Source organism: Vulpes vulpes, chromosome X (genome assembly GCF_048418805.1).
Source record: "Vulpes vulpes isolate BD-2025 chromosome X, VulVul3, whole genome shotgun sequence".
NCBI lineage: Eukaryota > Metazoa > Chordata > Mammalia > Carnivora > Canidae > Vulpes > Vulpes vulpes.
Genome location: NC_132796.1, coordinates 56403518 through 56421486, shown reverse-complemented (window position 1 = coordinate 56421486; position 17969 = coordinate 56403518). Strand labels below are relative to the sequence as shown.

The window sequence follows — 17969 nt, the reverse complement described above, 5'->3', positions numbered from 1 at the left end:
CATTCCTTTAGTGTATAGTAACTTTTTTTATTATTTGTAAAACTGGTTATTATTTCACTGTAACCTATATTTTATCTTTATCTGTTCCAGTTTCACCTTTTTCTGTTACTCCATTTGTAGAAATGCTGCTTCACATTGCAAAAAAAATAAAATATTAGTTAGAAGAGTGTTAGGATACAGTGAAGAAATAAACCAGTGGTGTTTGCCAATGAAATTCACATCCATATAAGTATGTTCCCATGGAACTTTGCTTTAAGTGTCAAAGTGACACTGCATATAGAGTTCATTTCTAGTTCTTTTTAAATTTTTTTTAAAGATTTTTTATTTATTCATGAGAGACAGAGAGAGAGACAGAGAGACAGAGAGGTAGAGACACAGGCAGAGGGAGAAGCAGGCTCCACGCAGGGAGCCCCATGTGGAACTCGATCCCAGGATCCCAGGTCTCTGGGATCATACCCTGGACTGAAGGTGGCGCTAAACCGCTGATCCACCCAGGCTGCCCTAGTTCTTTTTTTTAATATATTTTTTATTGAGGTTTGATTTGCCAACATATGGTATAACACCCAGTGCTCATCCTGTTATATGCTCTCCTCAGTGCCCATCATCCAATCACCCCATCCTCGCGCCCACCTCCCCTTCCATTTCCCCTTGTTCGTTTCCCTGTGTTAGGAGTCAGAGAGGGTAACAAAACATGAGAATTCATTTCATTCTTGATTGAACTGCCCTTAATTCTCAGTGTTATTCATGACTTTTTAAGAGAATATGGTCTAGCTTACTGTTAAAATCTAATTGTGTTCTTTAGAATTTTCTAAGACAGTCCTTTGGATCCTATAAATATCAATTTTGATGTAATAACTGCTAATAAAATTGTATTGAAACAGTGAAAAGAAATGCCATTTCACATTGGGGTCCTATGTAGTATAGGGCAGCTGATAACTCTATTAAGGGTTTTTGGAACTAGATCAGTTAATATAAAGTCTGTGTATTTTCCACAAGATACCTTTGCTGACCATAAAATAATGGTTAGAATTATAGGACACTTGTTATACTGTATATCTGTTATAAAGAATAGTGAATAAGAATAAAGTGTTCTTAAGTGTTGTTTTTAAACATTCACGTCTAGAATTTAGGGATGGTTTTTATTTGAATATCTCATCTGGCCTAGGTAATCCAATTCTAGATTAGGTTTATAACCAATGTTTAGTCTATACTCAGTTTGCTGTTCTTCCTTTTAGCCTAATTCTAATAATTCCATGCATGTATTTTTGACATGAACATTTTATTAATTTTTTAGTCTCTTTTAGCCATTATTATTGTTAGTGAACTAATGTCTTCTCTCTTAGATCATTGCATGGTTAACTTTATCAAGGAAAATTTGCTGGGATCCATTAAGGAGTTCAGGAATCGATTTATAAATCCAATCCAAAACGGTCAATGTGCAGATTCTACCATGGTAGATGTCAGAGTAATGAAAAAGCGTGCTCACATTCTCTATGAGATGTTAGCTGGATGTGTTCAGGTACAAATACATTCCATATAAGAAAATATTGTTACTTTGTTATATTATAATCCCACAGTGTTTTCTGAATTTAATTATTTTGTGTTTTTCCCCCTTTTTTCAGTCTGTAGTTTTATAGTTAAATCTCCTTGCATTGTCTTCAAAACTGAAATTTGTACTTTCAAAAAAAGAGTTCCATTTAGAGCATAATTGATTAATTCATTTGCCATGTATATAGTTTCATATTTTAATATATTAATGTTTAGATTCCTCGTCTTTAAGATAGGGAGTATGTAAAAGGAACATAGCTGTTATGATTAAAAAATTCCTACGCTTATTCTAATTTTATAGTAGAGTGGCTTGAACCTCACTTATTTGAAAGAGTGTAGGAAAGGCAATTATGAATTGTGAGGGGATCCATTTTTAATATAATTCTGAAGAACCAGTTTCATTACTTTGAAGTCGTACATTATCATCCTAAGTGAGTTAATACTGTTTACATATAGGTATTTAGTGAACCTGTTTTAATGAGTAGATAAGTATACAGAGATTGAGCCAGTAGTTAGTAGATCCCAGAGTCTGCACTTTTTCTTCAGATGCTAGGTTTAATTGTCGCTACAAAGATGTAACAAATGAGCTAGACTGTCCTTCTCGCTGGATATTCTACCATCATATAAGGCAGTCATCCTTTTTGTTCAGGTTAGCCACAACTAGCAAGTCCTTTGTTTCTGTATTGCTGGTACTACCTAGGCAGTATATTCCTGGTTTGGGTAGTCATTTGTACCTAGCACATTAGTGTTCTTTCTTTCTCGTTTCTATACTTAAACGGTAATAAGAGTTATACATTGCTTGCTTTCTCAACTGGGTAAACAGTTCCCCTAAAGTTGTGTTATCCTCTGGCATACTGGCACAACTTACTCAAAGGACAAACCAGACTGCATCAGACATTGATTCATTGCTTTTAGTGTTTGATTAAAGTAGGTCATTTTCTTAACACTGCTTACTATACTCCTACCCACTTTTTTTTCTATATAGAGGAGACAATTTGAAAAAAATACTCACATGACCATTTCTGTTTAAAACCTGCCTGGTATGTTGTAGTATCTTTATCATATTGTGTAGCCATATGAAATATATTAACTACAATCAAATAATGAGGATTATGTGATTAAAAAGGGTAAATATGTTTAAGAAAATGTTTTCTTATATGTTCAGTACCTATTTATTTATATGTATCTTTGAGTTGTAAGTAGTGATGATTCTTGGAGCAGTCAATTCCCAACATATATTTAGGTTAACTAATTTCATTCTCTTCCTTGTTAATTACAGAGGAAAGATTATACAGCATTAACAAAGTTCTTGCCTCCAAAACATGAATATGTGTTAGCTGTGAGAATGACTCCTATTCAGTGCAAGCTCTATCAGTACTATTTAGATCACTTAACAGGTAACAAATAAACTTACTGTTTTTATCTTCTAAGGACATTCTTTTTCTGATGAATGATGCTGTCTTAGAAATTTTACCATGTAAATTGTTATTTTTCAGTTGTGCATTTAAGTAAAATGGATATGTTTGTTTTGTAAAAGCATAAAATATTTCTAATTTTAAAAACACCAAATTGTAAACTAAGGAACAAACTGGTGAAAAAACATACACAGTGTATTGGAATAATGCCTTTAATTTGTAAAGAAAAAAAAAATTTGTAAAGAGCTTTTATTTTAGGAAAATTATTAGTATGAGTAAATCCATAAAAGAAAATATATAGAATTACAGTGTATTATTTAAAAAATTGAACCACAATAATGAGGCATATAATTCAAATCTATGATATCATTTGTCATTTATCAAATTGACAAGAGTTGAAGGAAAAGAAGCAAAATGAAAGGCAGGGTATATGTTATGCTCTTAACGTTAGAGTAAAAAAATATACAAATGCTTAAAATATGCCAAAATGTTAACAAATCTTTTGATGGATTCATTATGAGGATCTTTTAGATTGTTTCTTATTATTTTCTATGGGCTTTTAAAAAATACAGTGAATAGTTATTATTTTATCATCAATAAATTCATGTGTCTGTATGTGTATGTCTGTGACTGTATGCCGAAGATTGTCACTGTTCACAGAGCAAAACCTAGCCTCTTTTTGGTCTGGAGTGGGATTTCTTACTTGTAAGTCATCTTATTCTGGTACTTTCCCCAAGTGATATGTGAAGTTTATTTAGGGGATACAGGTTAGAAAGTACCCATTAGCCATTATGGATAAAATAAATTACCAAAAAAATCATAGGGGATGGAAGTGTGTACAGAGATCTTAAAATAATACCTTATTTCATATCATTACTAGTTACAGTGATATACCTTGCAACAGCAGTACATTTAATTTTAGTTCCATTAATTTTTTAAACAGCAGTGCATTTTGTTTTTATTTTTTTAAAGATTTTTAAAAAAGATTTTATTTATTTATTCATGAGAAACATAAAGAGAGGCAAAGGGAGAAGCAGGCTCCCGGCAGGGAGCCCAACGTGGGACTTGATCCCAGGATCCTGAGGTCACAACATGAGCCAAAGGCAGATGCCCAGCCACTGAGTCACCTGAGTTCCCCAAAGATTGTTTTATTTATTTATTCATGAGAGACAGGCAGAGACATAGGTGGAGGGAGAAACAGGCTCCCTTTGGGGAGCCTGATGTGGGACTTGATCCCAGGAACCCGGGATCATTCCCTGAGCAGATACTCAACCACTGAGCCACCCAGGTGTCCCAACAGCAGTGCATTTTAGATAACAGAATAATATTGATCGTCCTTAAGAATTTGCTTTGGGGAAAACAATTTGAGGGCAGCCCGGGTGGCTCAGGGGTTTAGCGCCACCTTCAGCCCAGGGCGTGGTCCTGGAGACGCAGGATCAAGTCCCATATTGGGCTCCCTGCATGGAGCCTGCTTCTTCCTCTGCCTATGTCTCTGCCTCTCTCTCTCTCTGTCTCTCACGAATAAATAAATAAAATCTTTAAGAAAAAAAAAATTGAATGTTAATATTTTACAGAACTCCTTTTTTGCTGTTTTATAAACACAGATTTTTAGTGACTTTTGGAAGAAAATCACTATAATTAGGCATACATTTTCATTTGTACATCAGTCAAGCTGTTATATTTATTGTACCATCATGTTTTGAATGACAAAAATTGGAGACATAATTAAGTAACCAAATGTAGTTATCCCAATAAGAAAGCTACTGTGTTGTTAAACAGAGAGATGTCCAGACCTATCTTTCATTAATATCTGAGTAAAGTGTACTAGCTTTGGTCATTTAATACTTTTTCCATTTAAAATTTTGTTTTATCATAGAGAAAATACCAGCTACAGTGTTTTCAAATATTAGAGAATCACTTGTCTTTAATAACCAATAGTAAAATATTAATAGCTCATGTATAGATCTTAAAGTGTACAGTTCTGAAGCAAGTGCAATATTTAAGAATTAAGGAGGCCTCATTCTTTGTGATTTTATTTGATATCAAATGTCTAAAGTACTAATTATTAAAAGCTTCTAAACTCTGAAAAATATAATTGTTTTTAAAAGGTTTTATATAAATTCTAGTTAGTTAACATATACTAGAGTATTGGTTTCAGAAGTAGAACTTAGTGTAATATCCAGTGCTCATCAAAACAAGTGCTCTCCTTAGTACTCAATCACCCATTTAGCCCTTCCCTCAATCACCTCCCCTCCAGCAACCCTCAGTTTCTTCTCTGTAGTTAAGAGTCTCTTATTGTTTGCCTTCCTCTGTTTTTTATTCTTTCCCTGCCCCACGTTCACCTATTTTATTTTGTAAGTTCCACATGAGTAAAATCATAGTATTTATTTTTCTCTAACTTATTTCGCTTAGCACAATACACTCTAGCTGAATCCACATCCTTGAAGATGGTAAAATTTTATTCTTTATTATGGGTAAGTAATACCATTGTATATGGACACTGTCTCTTCTTTATCCATTCATCAATTGATGGATGTTTGGCTACCAATGATAATGCTGCTATAAAGATCGAGGTGCACGTGCCCCCTTTGAATTAGTATTTTGTATCCTTTGGGTAAATACATAGTAGTTTAATTGCTAGGTTATAGGATAGTTTTACCTTCATACTGTTTTCTAGAGTCACTGCACCAGCTGACAATCCCACCAGCAGTGTAAGAGGGGTCCCCTTTCTCTGCATCCTTGCCAACATCTGTTGTTTCCTGAGTTGTTAATTTTAGTCATTCTGACAGGTGTAAGGTAGAATCTCATCGTGGTTTTGATTTGTATTTCTCTAATGATGTGTGATATTAAGCATCTTTTCATGTGTCTGTTAGCCATTTCGGTGTCTTCTTGGGAAAAATATTTATTCATTTGTTCCGCCCATTTCTTCAGAGTTATTTGTCTTTTGGGGTGTTGAGTTTGATTGTAAGTTCTTTATAGATTTTGGATACTACCCCTTTATCAGATATGTCATTTGCAGATATTTTCTCCCATTCCATAGGCTGCCTTTTTTTTTAGATTTGTTGATTGTTTCCTTCACTGTGCAGAAACTTTTAATCTTTTTTTTTTAAACAAGATTTCTTTATTTATTTTCAAGAGAAAGAGAGAAAACTTGAGCAGGGGGAGGGGCCAAGGGAGAGGAAGAGAGAAAATCCCAAGCAGACTCCATGCTGAGCGTGGAGCCTGACACAAAGCTTCATCTCCTGATCCTGAGATCATGACCTGAGCCAAAACCCAGAGTTGAACACATAGCTGACTGAGCCATCCAGATGCCCAGGAAGCTTTTTATCTTCATGAAGTCCCAATAGTTCATGTTTGCTTTTGTTTCCCTTATGTCCAGAGACGTGTCTAGTAAGAAGTTGCCACAGCCAAGGTCAAATAGGTTGCTGCCTGTGTTCTTTCCTAGTATTGTAATAGTTTCCTGTCTCACATTTAGGTCTTTCATCCTTTGTGAATTTACTTATGTACATGGTATAGGAAAGTGGTCTAGGTTCATTCTTCTGCATGTTGCTGTCCAGTTTTCCCAACACCATTTGTGGATGAGACTGTCTTTTTTTCATTGGATGTTCTTTCTGGCTTTGTCTAAGATTACTTGAACATACAGTTTTGGATCCATTTGTAGGTTTTCTATTCTGTTCCATTGATCTTTGTATCTTTTTTTATGCCAGTACCATGCTGTCTTGTTGACTTCAGCTTTGTCATATAGCTTGAAGTCCAGAATTGTGATACCTCTAGCCTTGCTTTTCTTTTTCAGGATTGTTTTGGCTGTTCAGGGTCTTTTGTGGTTCCATACACATATTAGGATTATTTATTCTAGTTTAGTGAAAACCGCTGGTGGTATTTCGATAGGGATTACACTAAATGTGTAGATCGCTTTTGGTAGTACGGAAATTTTATTTTATCATTATTAATTTTTAAGATTTTATTTATTTTTTGAGAGAGAGAGAGAGTGCACACAAGCAGAGGAGGGGCAGAGAGTGAAGCTGATTTCTCTCTGAGCAGGGAGCCCAGTGTGGGGCTCCATCCCAGGACTCTGGGGTCATGACCTGAGCCTAAGGCAGACACTTAATTAACTGAGCCACCCAGATGCCCCAGTATAGACATTTTAACGATGTTTGTTCTTCTAATCCATAAGCATGGAATGTTTATCTGTTTCTTTGTGTCCTCTTCGATTTCTTTCATAAGTCCTATAGTTTTCAGAGTACAGTGTAGTGTATCTTTTACCTCTTTGCTTAGGTTTATTCCTAGGTTTTTTCTTTTGCTCATTCATCACTGGGATTGATTTCTTGATTTCTCTTTCTGCTGCTTCATTATTGTTGTATAGAAATGCAACAGATTTCTGTATGTTGATTTTGTATCCTGTGACTTTGCTGATTTCATGTATTAGTTCTAGCAATTTTTTGGTGGAGTATTTTGGATTTTCTCTTAGAGTATCATGATATCTGTGAACAGTGAAAGTTTAACTTCTTGCCAGTTTCGATGCCTTTTATTTCTTTTTGTTGTCTCATTTGGAGGCTAGGACTTCCAGTACTATGTTAATGGTGAGAGTGCACATCCCTCTCTTATTCCCAAACTTAGGGGAAAAGCTCTCAGTATTTCCTATTTGAAGATGATATGAGCTGTAAGTCTTTCCTATATGGCCTTTATGATGTTGAAGTATGTTTCCTGTATCCCTCCTTTGCTTTTTAAAAAATAATTTTATTTATTTATTCATGAGAGATACACTGAGAGAGGCAGAGACATAGGTAGAGGGAGAAGCAGGCTCCCTGTGGAGCAGGGATGTGGAGCCCCATGTGGGTCTTGATCCCATGACCCTGGGATCACACCCTGAGCTGAAGGCAGACTCTCAACCACTGAGCCACTCAGGCACCCCTGTATCCCTCCTTTGTTGAGGGTTTTTATCAAGAATGTATGCTGTATTGTGTCAAATGCTTCTTGTGCATCTATTGAGAGAATCACGTGGTTCCTATCATTTCTTTTATTAATGTGTTATATCACATTGATTCAAATCAATCAGTGAATATTGAACCACTCTTGTAGCTCAGGAATAAATCCCACTTGATCATTGTGAATGATTCTTTGAATGTACTGTTGGATTCCATATGCTAGTATTTTGCTGAGAATTTTTATATCCGTGTTCATCAGGGATATTGGCTTGTATGTTTTTCTTTAGTGGAGTCTGTCTTGTTTTGGAAGCAGGGTAATGTGGGACTCCTAGAATGGGTTTGGAAGTTTTCCTTCCATTTCTGTTTTTTGGACTAGTTTCAGAAGAATAGTTATTGATTTTCCTTAAATGTTTAGTAGAATTCCCTTGGGGAACCATCTGACCCTAGACTTTTTTGGAGGGTGGAGTTCTTTGATTACTGATTGAATTTTTATTTTTTTTTAATTTTTTTATTTTATTAATTTATTCAGGAGATACACAGAGAGGCAGAGACACAGGCAGAGGGAGAAGCAGGCTCCATGCAGGGAGCCCAATGTGGGACTCGATCCCGGGTCTCCAGGATTGTGCCCTGGGCTGAAGGCAGGCACTAAAGCGCTGAGCCACCCAAGGATCCCCACTGATTGAATTTCTTTGCTATGTTTGATCTGTTCAAATTTTCTATTCCTGGTTATGATAGTTTATGTTCCTAGGAATTTATTCATTTCTTCCAGATTGCCCAATTTCTGGCATATACTTTTTTCATAATATTCTCTTATAATTTTATTATTGTAGTAGTGGTTGTAATTTCTCCTCTCTCACTTGTAATTTTGTTTATTTGGGTCCTTTCTCTTTTTGATAATTCTGGCTAGGGATTTATGAATTTTACTAATTTTTTCAAATATATCCTGGTTTAATTCATCTGTTCTCTTCTTTTTTGTTTCTATATCATTTATTTCTGCTCTAGTATTTATCATTTCCCTGCTACTGGCTTTATGTTTAATTTGCTGTTTCTTTTCTAGGTCTTTTAGGTGAAAGGTTAGGTTTTGTACTTGTGACTTTTCTTGCTTCTTCAGGTAGGCCTGTTTTGATGTATGCTTCCCTTCTATGACTGTTTTTACTGCATCTGAAAGATTTTGGACTGCCATGTTTTCATTTTCATTTGCTTCCGTGTATTTCTTTTTTCTTAATTTCCTGGTTTACTCATTCATTCTTTAGTAGCATGTTCTTTAATCTCCATGTATTTGTAGTCTTTCAAATATTTTCTTGTGTTTGATTTCAAGTTTCATAGCATTGTGAGCAGAAAATATGTGCGGTATGATCTTAATCTTTTGTACTTCTTGAGGCCTGATTTGTGACCTAGCATGGCTTCTGTTCTGGATAATGTTCCGTGTGCACTGGAATAGAATGTATATTCCCCTGCTTTAGGATGAAATGTTCTGAATACATCTAAGTCCATCTGGTCCAGTGTGTCATTTAGAGCCATTGTTTCCTTCATTTTCTGCTCAGGTGATCTGTCCATTGCTGTCAGTGGGGTTTTATTTATTTATTTTAATTTTATTTTTTTTAATAATAAATTTATTTTTTATTGGTGTTCAATTTACCAACATACAGAATAACACCCAGTGCTCATCCCATCTAGTGCCCCCCTCAGTGCCCGTCACCCATTCACCCCCACCCCCCGCCCTCCTCCCCTTCCATCACCCCTAATTCGTTTCCCAGAGTTAGGAGTCTTTATGTTCTGTCTCCCTTTCTGATATTTCCCACACATTTCTTCTCCCTTCCCTTATATTCCCTTTCACTATTATTTATATTCCCCAAATGAAAGAGACCATACAATGTTTGTCCTTCTCCGATTGACTTACTTCACTCAGCATAATACCCTCCAGTTCCATCCACGTTGAAGCAAATGGTGGGTATTTGTCGTTTCTAATGGCTGAGTAATATTCCATTGTATACATAAACCACATCTTCTTTATCCATCTTTCGATGGACACCGAGGCTCCTTTTAAGTGGGGTTTTAAAGTCCCTTACTATTATCATATTGTTATCAATGAGTTTCTTTATGTTTGTTACTGATTTTTATATTTGGGTTCTCCCACATTGGGGACATAAATACTTAAAATTGTTATATCTCCTTGTTAGATACACCCCTTTATCATGATACAGTGCCCCTCTTCATCTCTTGTTGCATTCTTTGGTTTAAAATCTAGTTTGTCTGATGTAAGTATTGCTACTCTGGCTTCCTTTTGACATCCATTTGCATGGTAAATATTTTTTAATCCCCTCAATTTCAATCTTCAGGTGTATTTAGGTCTACAGTGAGTCTCCTGTAGGCAGCCTATAGATGGGTCTTGGATTTTTTAAAATCCATTCTGACAGGGCAGCCCCAGTGGCGCAGCGATGTAGCGCCGCCTGCAGCCCAGGGCATGATCCTGGAGACCCTGGATCGAGTCCCATGTCGGGCTCTCTGCATGGAGCCTGCTTCTAACCTCTGCCTGTGTCTCTGCCTCTCATTCTCTCTCTCTGTCTCTATGAATAAATAAATAAAATCTTTAAAAAAAAATCCATTCTGACATCCTGTGTCTTTGGATTGGAGCATTTCGCCTATTTACATTCACAGTGATTATTGATAGATGCTAATTTAGTGCCATTGTATTAAATGTAGTTCTGTGTCTCTGGAGATTTTCTCTGTTCCATTGTAGTCTTTGTTGCTTTTAGTTTTTCTTCCTCAAAGTATCCCTTTTAATATTTCCTGCACGGCTGGTGTAGTAGTCTTAAAGCCCCTTTAACTTTGTTTGGGAAAGTTTTTATCTCTCCTTTTGTTCTGAATGAAAGCCTTGCTAGATAAAATATATTTGGTTGCATATTTTTACTATTCAACACGTTGAATGTATTATGCCAGTATCTTCTAGCCTGCCAAATTTCTGTGGATGGATGTGCTGCTCCCTTTGTCTTCCCTTTTTACATTAGGGATTTCTTTTTCTTTTTAAAAAAAAGTTTTATTTATTTATCTGAGAGAGAGAATGGAGGTAGGTGGAGAGGGAGAGAGAAAGAAAAAATAGCAAGTAGATTCTCCATTGAAGTGCAGAGCTCAGTGTCTGTTGAGATCATGAACCAATCCAAAATCAAGTTTTGGATGCTCAACTAACTGAGCCACTTAAGCATCCTAAAGATTTCTTTTCTGCTACTATTTTTTAGGATTTTTTTTCCTTACTCTATTTTATTTTGCAAATTTTACTATGATATGTCTTGGTGTTGGTTTGCTTTTGTTGATTTTTTATAGGAGTTCTCTGTGCCTTCTGCATATGGATGTCTCTTTCCTTCCCCAGATTAGGGAAATTTTTAGCTATAATTTGCTTAAATAAACCTACTCCTGTTTCTCTTTCTTCTTCTTATGGAACTCCTATGATACTATTGTTATTATGCTTTATGGAGTTTAACATTTTCCTATGTGTACATTCATGATTTCTTTCCCTCTTCAGCTTCATTATTTTCATAATTTTATTTTCTGTATCACTTATTTGTTCTTTTTCCATCCTTCTGGTCATTATGTCCAGTTGGTTTTGCATTTCAGTTATAGCATTTTTTATTTTGGCAGGGCTAATTTTTAGGTCTTTTATCTCTGTGTTAAGGGACTCCATGGTGTCTTCTATTCTTTTCTCAAGCCCAGTTAGTATTCTTAAAATTGTTGGTTTAAATTCAGGCATATTACTTATATCTGTTTTAATTAGATCCCTGCCTGTGACCTCTTCTTTTTCTTTGTTTTAGGATGAATTCTTCCACTTTGGCATTTTGTCTCAGTCTTTATCTTCTGTGTGTTAGGAAAGCCTATTCTGTTTCCCACTCTTGAGAGTAATGGCTTTGTTATGAAGCATTCATATACTGTCCAGGGCCTGGTGCTTCAGGAAGTGTTTCTGGTCCACACTGCTATTATGTTTTGGCTGCTCTTTCCCTCAGGTCTAAAATGAGAAACTGCAGAGTTTTGTCCTTGCCTGCAATAGGGAGTGTTTGGACCTTGTCCAGTGTGTGGTGAGTTTTAACTAGTTTTTTTTTTTTTTTTTGGTCTACTTGTTCAAAAAATCTAGTTCCTATTTCCCTTAGAGCTGAAGCTTTGCAGTATTCTATGGCCAAGAGACTTGGTGCATTTGGAGGGTTTGTGCTGGGTTTCTGGTGGTGGTGGTGGAGGGATGACGCTCCTGCTCTGAGTCTTAGGTACACTTGTCCTAGCAAAGAAAAAAAGAAAGAAAAACCACCCGCAGAGCGCAGAAATCTGGGGTTTGGTGTAAGCAGTTTAAGCCTACACTGTTGTCATTATATTGCTCACTGAAATTTGTTTGTGCTAGTGGTCAGGGGTAAAAGTAAAAATATTTTCAGTCATTTCTCTCATCCCCAGAGAGGGAAGTTCTCACCTCCCAGTGTTCATGAAGCCCTTGTAGTAGAGTGAACAATCTCCCCTCGTTTGTCCCATGTTTTCCTGAGATGCATGCCTTCACCCTGTCTGTGTCTGAGCGTCTGCCCACCTGGTGGTGCCATGCTCCTGTGTTTTATCACAGGCACACAGACTGGGTTTGAATATTTCAAAATTTAAATACCCCAGGATGCATGGACCTGCACTGATCTTCTATGAAAAGATCTTACTGCACTGTGGCTGATGCTGCTTTGTCACAGAAGGGTAGTTACAGGAATACGCAGTGGCTTAGAGTTTATCTTAAAGCACAGCAAGAAGCAGGTTAGCTGCCCTCAGCAGATGTCTCTGTTCCTATGATAAATAATGTGGCAACACATTGGCACCTGCCTGCTCCTCTTTTGCCCACATAGAAGCAGTTCCATTCTCCCAAATGCTCTCCAAGAAAGAGAACTGTTTCCTACTTGCAAGCCGGGGGATCCTCAGATTACACTTCTGCTCCCTGGCTTCTGCCTTCCTTCTCCACAAGAACACCTTTTTGCTAGCCGGTTTCCACCCCAATGATGGCACAGACTTTCTAAACTTCAGACTTTGTTCTCCTCTACCACTTGTAAATACTTGTGATAATTAACCCCTCTCATTTTCCATATCAGTGGTTTTGGGGAAGTGTTTTTCTTGTCTCTTAATGTCTGTCTCTCTTTCTTTTTCTCTTTTCCTGATCTGGGCTTCCTCCCCTCTGCAGCACCAGCAGTTCTTTTCTCTTCTAAATCACATCTCCTTACCTCCTAATGTCCATGATGTGGGTGGCCTCTTTTCTCTCTAGTTTTGCAGTTTATTCTCTCAGTCCTCAGATCGATTTCCTCAGTGTTCAGAATGGTTTCATATTTATCTAGCTGTTTTCATTGGAGGAGGCAAGCATAGGATCCCCCTATTACTCTGCCTTTTAACTCTTTCTAAAAAGTATATTTGTCAAATTATCATCTGGTGTCATGAATCTTTTAGTAGTGAAAATGTTTGGGGTTCCACCCAGTTAAATGTGTTTTAGTTTCCTTAAAGTAGCATAACCTGATTTAATACTCCTTTTGAAAAAAAACTTCCATAGAAGGCCAGGTGGGTTATGTTAAAGGCTACAGTTTTTCTCCTGAAATGTCACCTGCATATTTCTCTTGCATTTAAAATGCTTGGTGTTTTTCTGTTACACACTGTAAAATTTCTTTTGTTTCTATATTTGTCTCTTTCTAGATTCTATTTGGTTTTAAGAAGTTCCCTTAAATTTTGCTTTTTGTATTAGGAACAGTTTATGTTAATATTAGTAGTAATAATTTATAATATATTTAATATTTATAGAATTAACGTCATAGGAAGCTGAGTTTTCATGAATTTTAAAGTCCTCTTAATTTTCCTTTGTTCCTTTTTTCAGTGTAATCCTGCAGTCTTCCATTTACCATCAGTTATCAGAGGTTTATATTTACATGTAAGCCTCTGCCTTCAGTAAACACTTCATGTTTTAAAATTTGGATACTTAGTTTTTTTAAGTTTTTATTTAAATTTCAGTTAGTTATGATATAGTGTAATATTTTTAATACAGTATGGTGTACGATATAGTGATTCAATGCTTCCATACAGCACCTGGAGCTCATCACAAGTATACTCCTTAGTGCCCATAAGCTATTTTAACCTATCCCCCCAATATTCATTAGTTTGTTATTTAATTTTTTAACCAGTAAACATTAGTTTGATTTTAACATAAGTCAATATTAAAGTCCATATAGTGTTTTAAGGCATGTAAAAATGGAGTACATGAAAAGACAGAAAATATTTTGAAATCCTGTATCTGCGAAGGGATTAATAACCAGAATATATAAAGAACTTCTACAACTCAGGAACAGTATAACTCAACACAATTGGAAAACGGGTGAAGGACTTAAATAGACATTTCTCCAAAGAATATATACAAATGGCCAAAAGCACATGAAAAGATGCTCTACATCATCACTGTTTATTATGGAAATGCCAACATCAAAGCACAAGATACCATTTCACACTTAATAAGATTCCTATTATCAAAAACAAGAGAAAAAGCAAGTATTGGCAAGGAAGTGGAGAAATTATAACCCTGGAGCATTGCTGGTGGTAGTGTAAAATGGTACAGCTGCTATGGGTAAAGCAGTGTGGCCATTCCTCAGAGTTAAACAGAACTATTTCCATAATGATCCATCAACTCCACTTCTAGATGTATACGCCAAATAATTGAAAGCAGGAACTTAAACAGATACTTGCACACTCATGTTTGCATAGCAGAATTATTCCCAGTAGCTGTAAAGGTAGAAGTAATCCCAATGTCCATTAATGAATTAATTAATAGATGAATACAATGTTATTATATATACACACACGTACATACATACGTACATACCATGGGATATTAGTCTTAAAAAGAAAGGAAATGCTGACAGTTTACAATATTAATGAATCCCAAAGATACCATGATAAGTGAAATAAACCAGACACAAAATGAATACTGTTTGATTCTACTTAGAGATACCCAGCACAGACAGATTCATAGACGCAGACAGTAGTAGTTACCAAGTTTTGGCGTAAAGGGAAATACAGAATTATTTTTAGTGTGTACAGAATTTCTAGGATCATAAAAAAGTTTTAGGAATGGAGTGTTGATGTTTGTACAACATTGTAATTATACTCAATGCCAATGAATTGTACTCATAGAGAACATTAATATGCATGGGTTTCCAAGTTTATAAGCCCTACTGGTGACTATAAATCATGAAAACCACTGGTCTAAATGATAGTCAACATCATTGGAAATGTAAATCAAAGCCACAGTGGGATATTACTCACTAGGATTACCCAGAAATAGAAAAATAGGAAGTGATGAGGATGTGGAGGAATTGGAACCCTGTTTTGCTGATATTGAATGTCAAATGGTGTAATTTATGTGGAGCAAAATTTGATAATCAAAGGTTCAGTATAGAATTACCATATAATCCAGCAATTATACTTCCGGGTGTATACTCAATAGAAAGGAAGACACACAAAGATTTGTACACCAATGTACATAGCATCATTATTCCTAATAGTTAACAGCTAGAAACAACCTGTATGCCTAACAACTGGTGAAGTGTTAAACGTATTTGATATATGGATATCATAGAACATTATTCAGCAATGAAAAGGAAGCAAATGCTGAGAAACGGTACAACACAGAGCAACCTTGAAAATATATGACAAATGAAAGAAGCCAGTCACAAATGACCAGGTGTTGTATGATTCTATTTATATGAAATGTCCAGAGTAGGCAAATCTATAGAAGTGGTTTCCTAGGGATGTAAGAAAAATGAAGTTGAGGGATAATGGCTTTAGGGGTATAGGGTTTTTGTGGACGTGATGAAAATGTTTTAAAAACTGGATTTTGGTGATGGTTGCACAACTCTGAATACACTAGTGAATTGTAAATGGTAAGTTGTGAACTATATTTGAATTAAACTTTAAAAAAGCTCAGTGGCTTTTTTATCTATAGAAGTTGTATTCAGTTAGCTTCCAGCTAATTGTTTGTTCTTTATGACTTCCTGTGTCTTGCATATACTTTCAAGAATGTCCTTAACATTTCTTTAAACAAAGTAAATAGTTAAAGTCTATGTCTGATTATTCCAGTTTCTAAAATCCTTATAGATTTCTTTCATCTCTTTAATCTCTGTCAGTTTTGGGGATCCCTGGGTGGCTCAGTGGTTTGGCACCTGCCTTCAGCCCAGGGCATGATCCTGGAGTCCTGGGATTGAGTCCACATCAGGCTCCCTGCATGGAGCCTACTTCTTCCTCTGCCTGTGTCTCTGCCCCTCTCTCTATGTATGTCTCTCATGAATAAATAAATAAAATCTTTTTTAAAAGATTCTGTCCATTTTCAGGCATGCTGCGTTGTTTCCATGTGTGTTTAAGTACTTTTGACCACAAGGGCCTTATATCCCTTGGAGTATGTCATAGTTATTTGAGGTCTAGGATAAAGTTTGATTACTCCAGAAAGGATTTGCTGTTGTTTCTGCTAGGCATCTGGGGATATTATTAGTCTGAGATCCTTAATATTACAATTTGTGCTTGAAGCACTCTTAAGTTAGTAGGATTTGGGGCAAATGATGGGGTATTTGATGATATGAACTGGGGTCTCCCTTGTACTTAAAATATTCATTACTTTGTTTCTTCTACTTTCTGCATAAATAAAATAAGCATACTGCAAGGAATGTTAACCAGTTGTAGTGGTCTTTGCATGATAGTTCAAGGGTGGTAGTTTTTATATGAGATTCCTATACTGTGTGACTAATTAGAAAGTGGTATGACTATAAGATTTAGATTTAGACTTCAGCAGATAAAACAAATATTTAAACATCAAAACTAAGCCATTTGCTTAAAGTCAACTTATAGGACCTGCATTGATGTATTGAGGCAATGAAAGAACTGATATTAATGAGATACTGTTTTCTTCACTTATTGTTCATTATATGTAGAATTCTTGGTACCTCTTGGTAGTTATTGTTTGGCTTTTAGGCTTTTCTAAGTCCTTCTCATGTTTAATAATGGCCTTGAGTCCTACAAGTTAATTGAAGGACCACTGGAGGAAAAGAAGTCAGATTTCTGAGATAGTGTAAAGGAATTATTTGATTCGTAAGGATTTTATGGTGCAACTGTGGAATTTCAGAATGTGTTTCCAAATTCTTTAGAGGCCAAACCACTCCCAAAGTTCTTTAGATCAACCCTTTTTAATCATTTACGTGGAAAATTCTTTGAAGTAGTTTTCAGGACTTGGAGAAACTATAAAATTTATTGACATATCCATGGTATTTTATTATGATCCTCTCCAATTCCTGCTGTATTATAGATGTTTTGATCATCAGAATACTGCAGTGAGACTGGCTTTTATAATAGTATAATTATAATTTGTAAAGAGTCAAAAGGGGAATCGAATATAAAAAGCTTTTTAGTCTTGTATTTTTGGAAAGTTTGCTTTAGCTCTTTTGTCTTCGTTCTTGAATAGCCTTGAAGGGCACTTAAGGCAGTGTAGTAGGCTGAACGATGGCCACTTGGAGATGTCAGATCTTACGTAGGTCCTGGAAATTGTGATACCTTATAAGAAAAGGGGATTTTTTTTAGAGGTGATTAAACTAGGGATTTTGAGATGAGCAGATTGTCCTGGATTATCCAGATGGCTCCTAATTCCATTTGCAGGTAACTTTGCAGGAGAGAGGCTAAGGGCGATTAGATATACACAGAAGAGGAGGAATTGTGACCACAGAGGCCAGAGGCAAAGATTGATGTGGCTGCAAGTCAGGGAGTGCCAGCAGCCACCATATGCCTGAGGAGGGAAGGAACAAATTCCTGGAACTTCCAGAGGGAATGTGGGTGGCCTTGAGAACACTTTGATTTTGGCTCAGTAGGACAGATTTTGGATTTCTGATTTTCCAAACTATGAAGGAATATATTTCTATGGTCTTAAGATTTTGGGTTTGTGGTAATTTGCTATAGCAACAAACTATTTGAAGCAGTGAGTTTTCCCCAACCATTCTTTTTATGACTTGTATTCTAGTTTGCTGCACAAGCATCTGAGAAGCTTCTTAGAAAGTTTAGATTT

General features: G+C 36.0%; 1 protein-coding gene across 4 annotated transcripts in view; it reads left to right on the top strand.

Annotated features, from left to right (window-relative positions):
• Positions 1-17969, top strand: part of ATRX (ATRX chromatin remodeler) — a 321152-nt gene that overhangs the window by 205480 nt on the left and 97703 nt on the right. For all 4 annotated transcript variants that reach the window (XM_025985028.2, XM_025985027.2, XM_025985025.2 and 1 more), the window contains 2 exons: positions 1344-1519; positions 2828-2945. In XM_025985028.2, coding sequence (XP_025840813.1) covers positions 1344-1519; positions 2828-2945 — 294 coding nt within the window. The remainder of the gene's footprint in view (positions 1-1343; positions 1520-2827; positions 2946-17969) is intronic.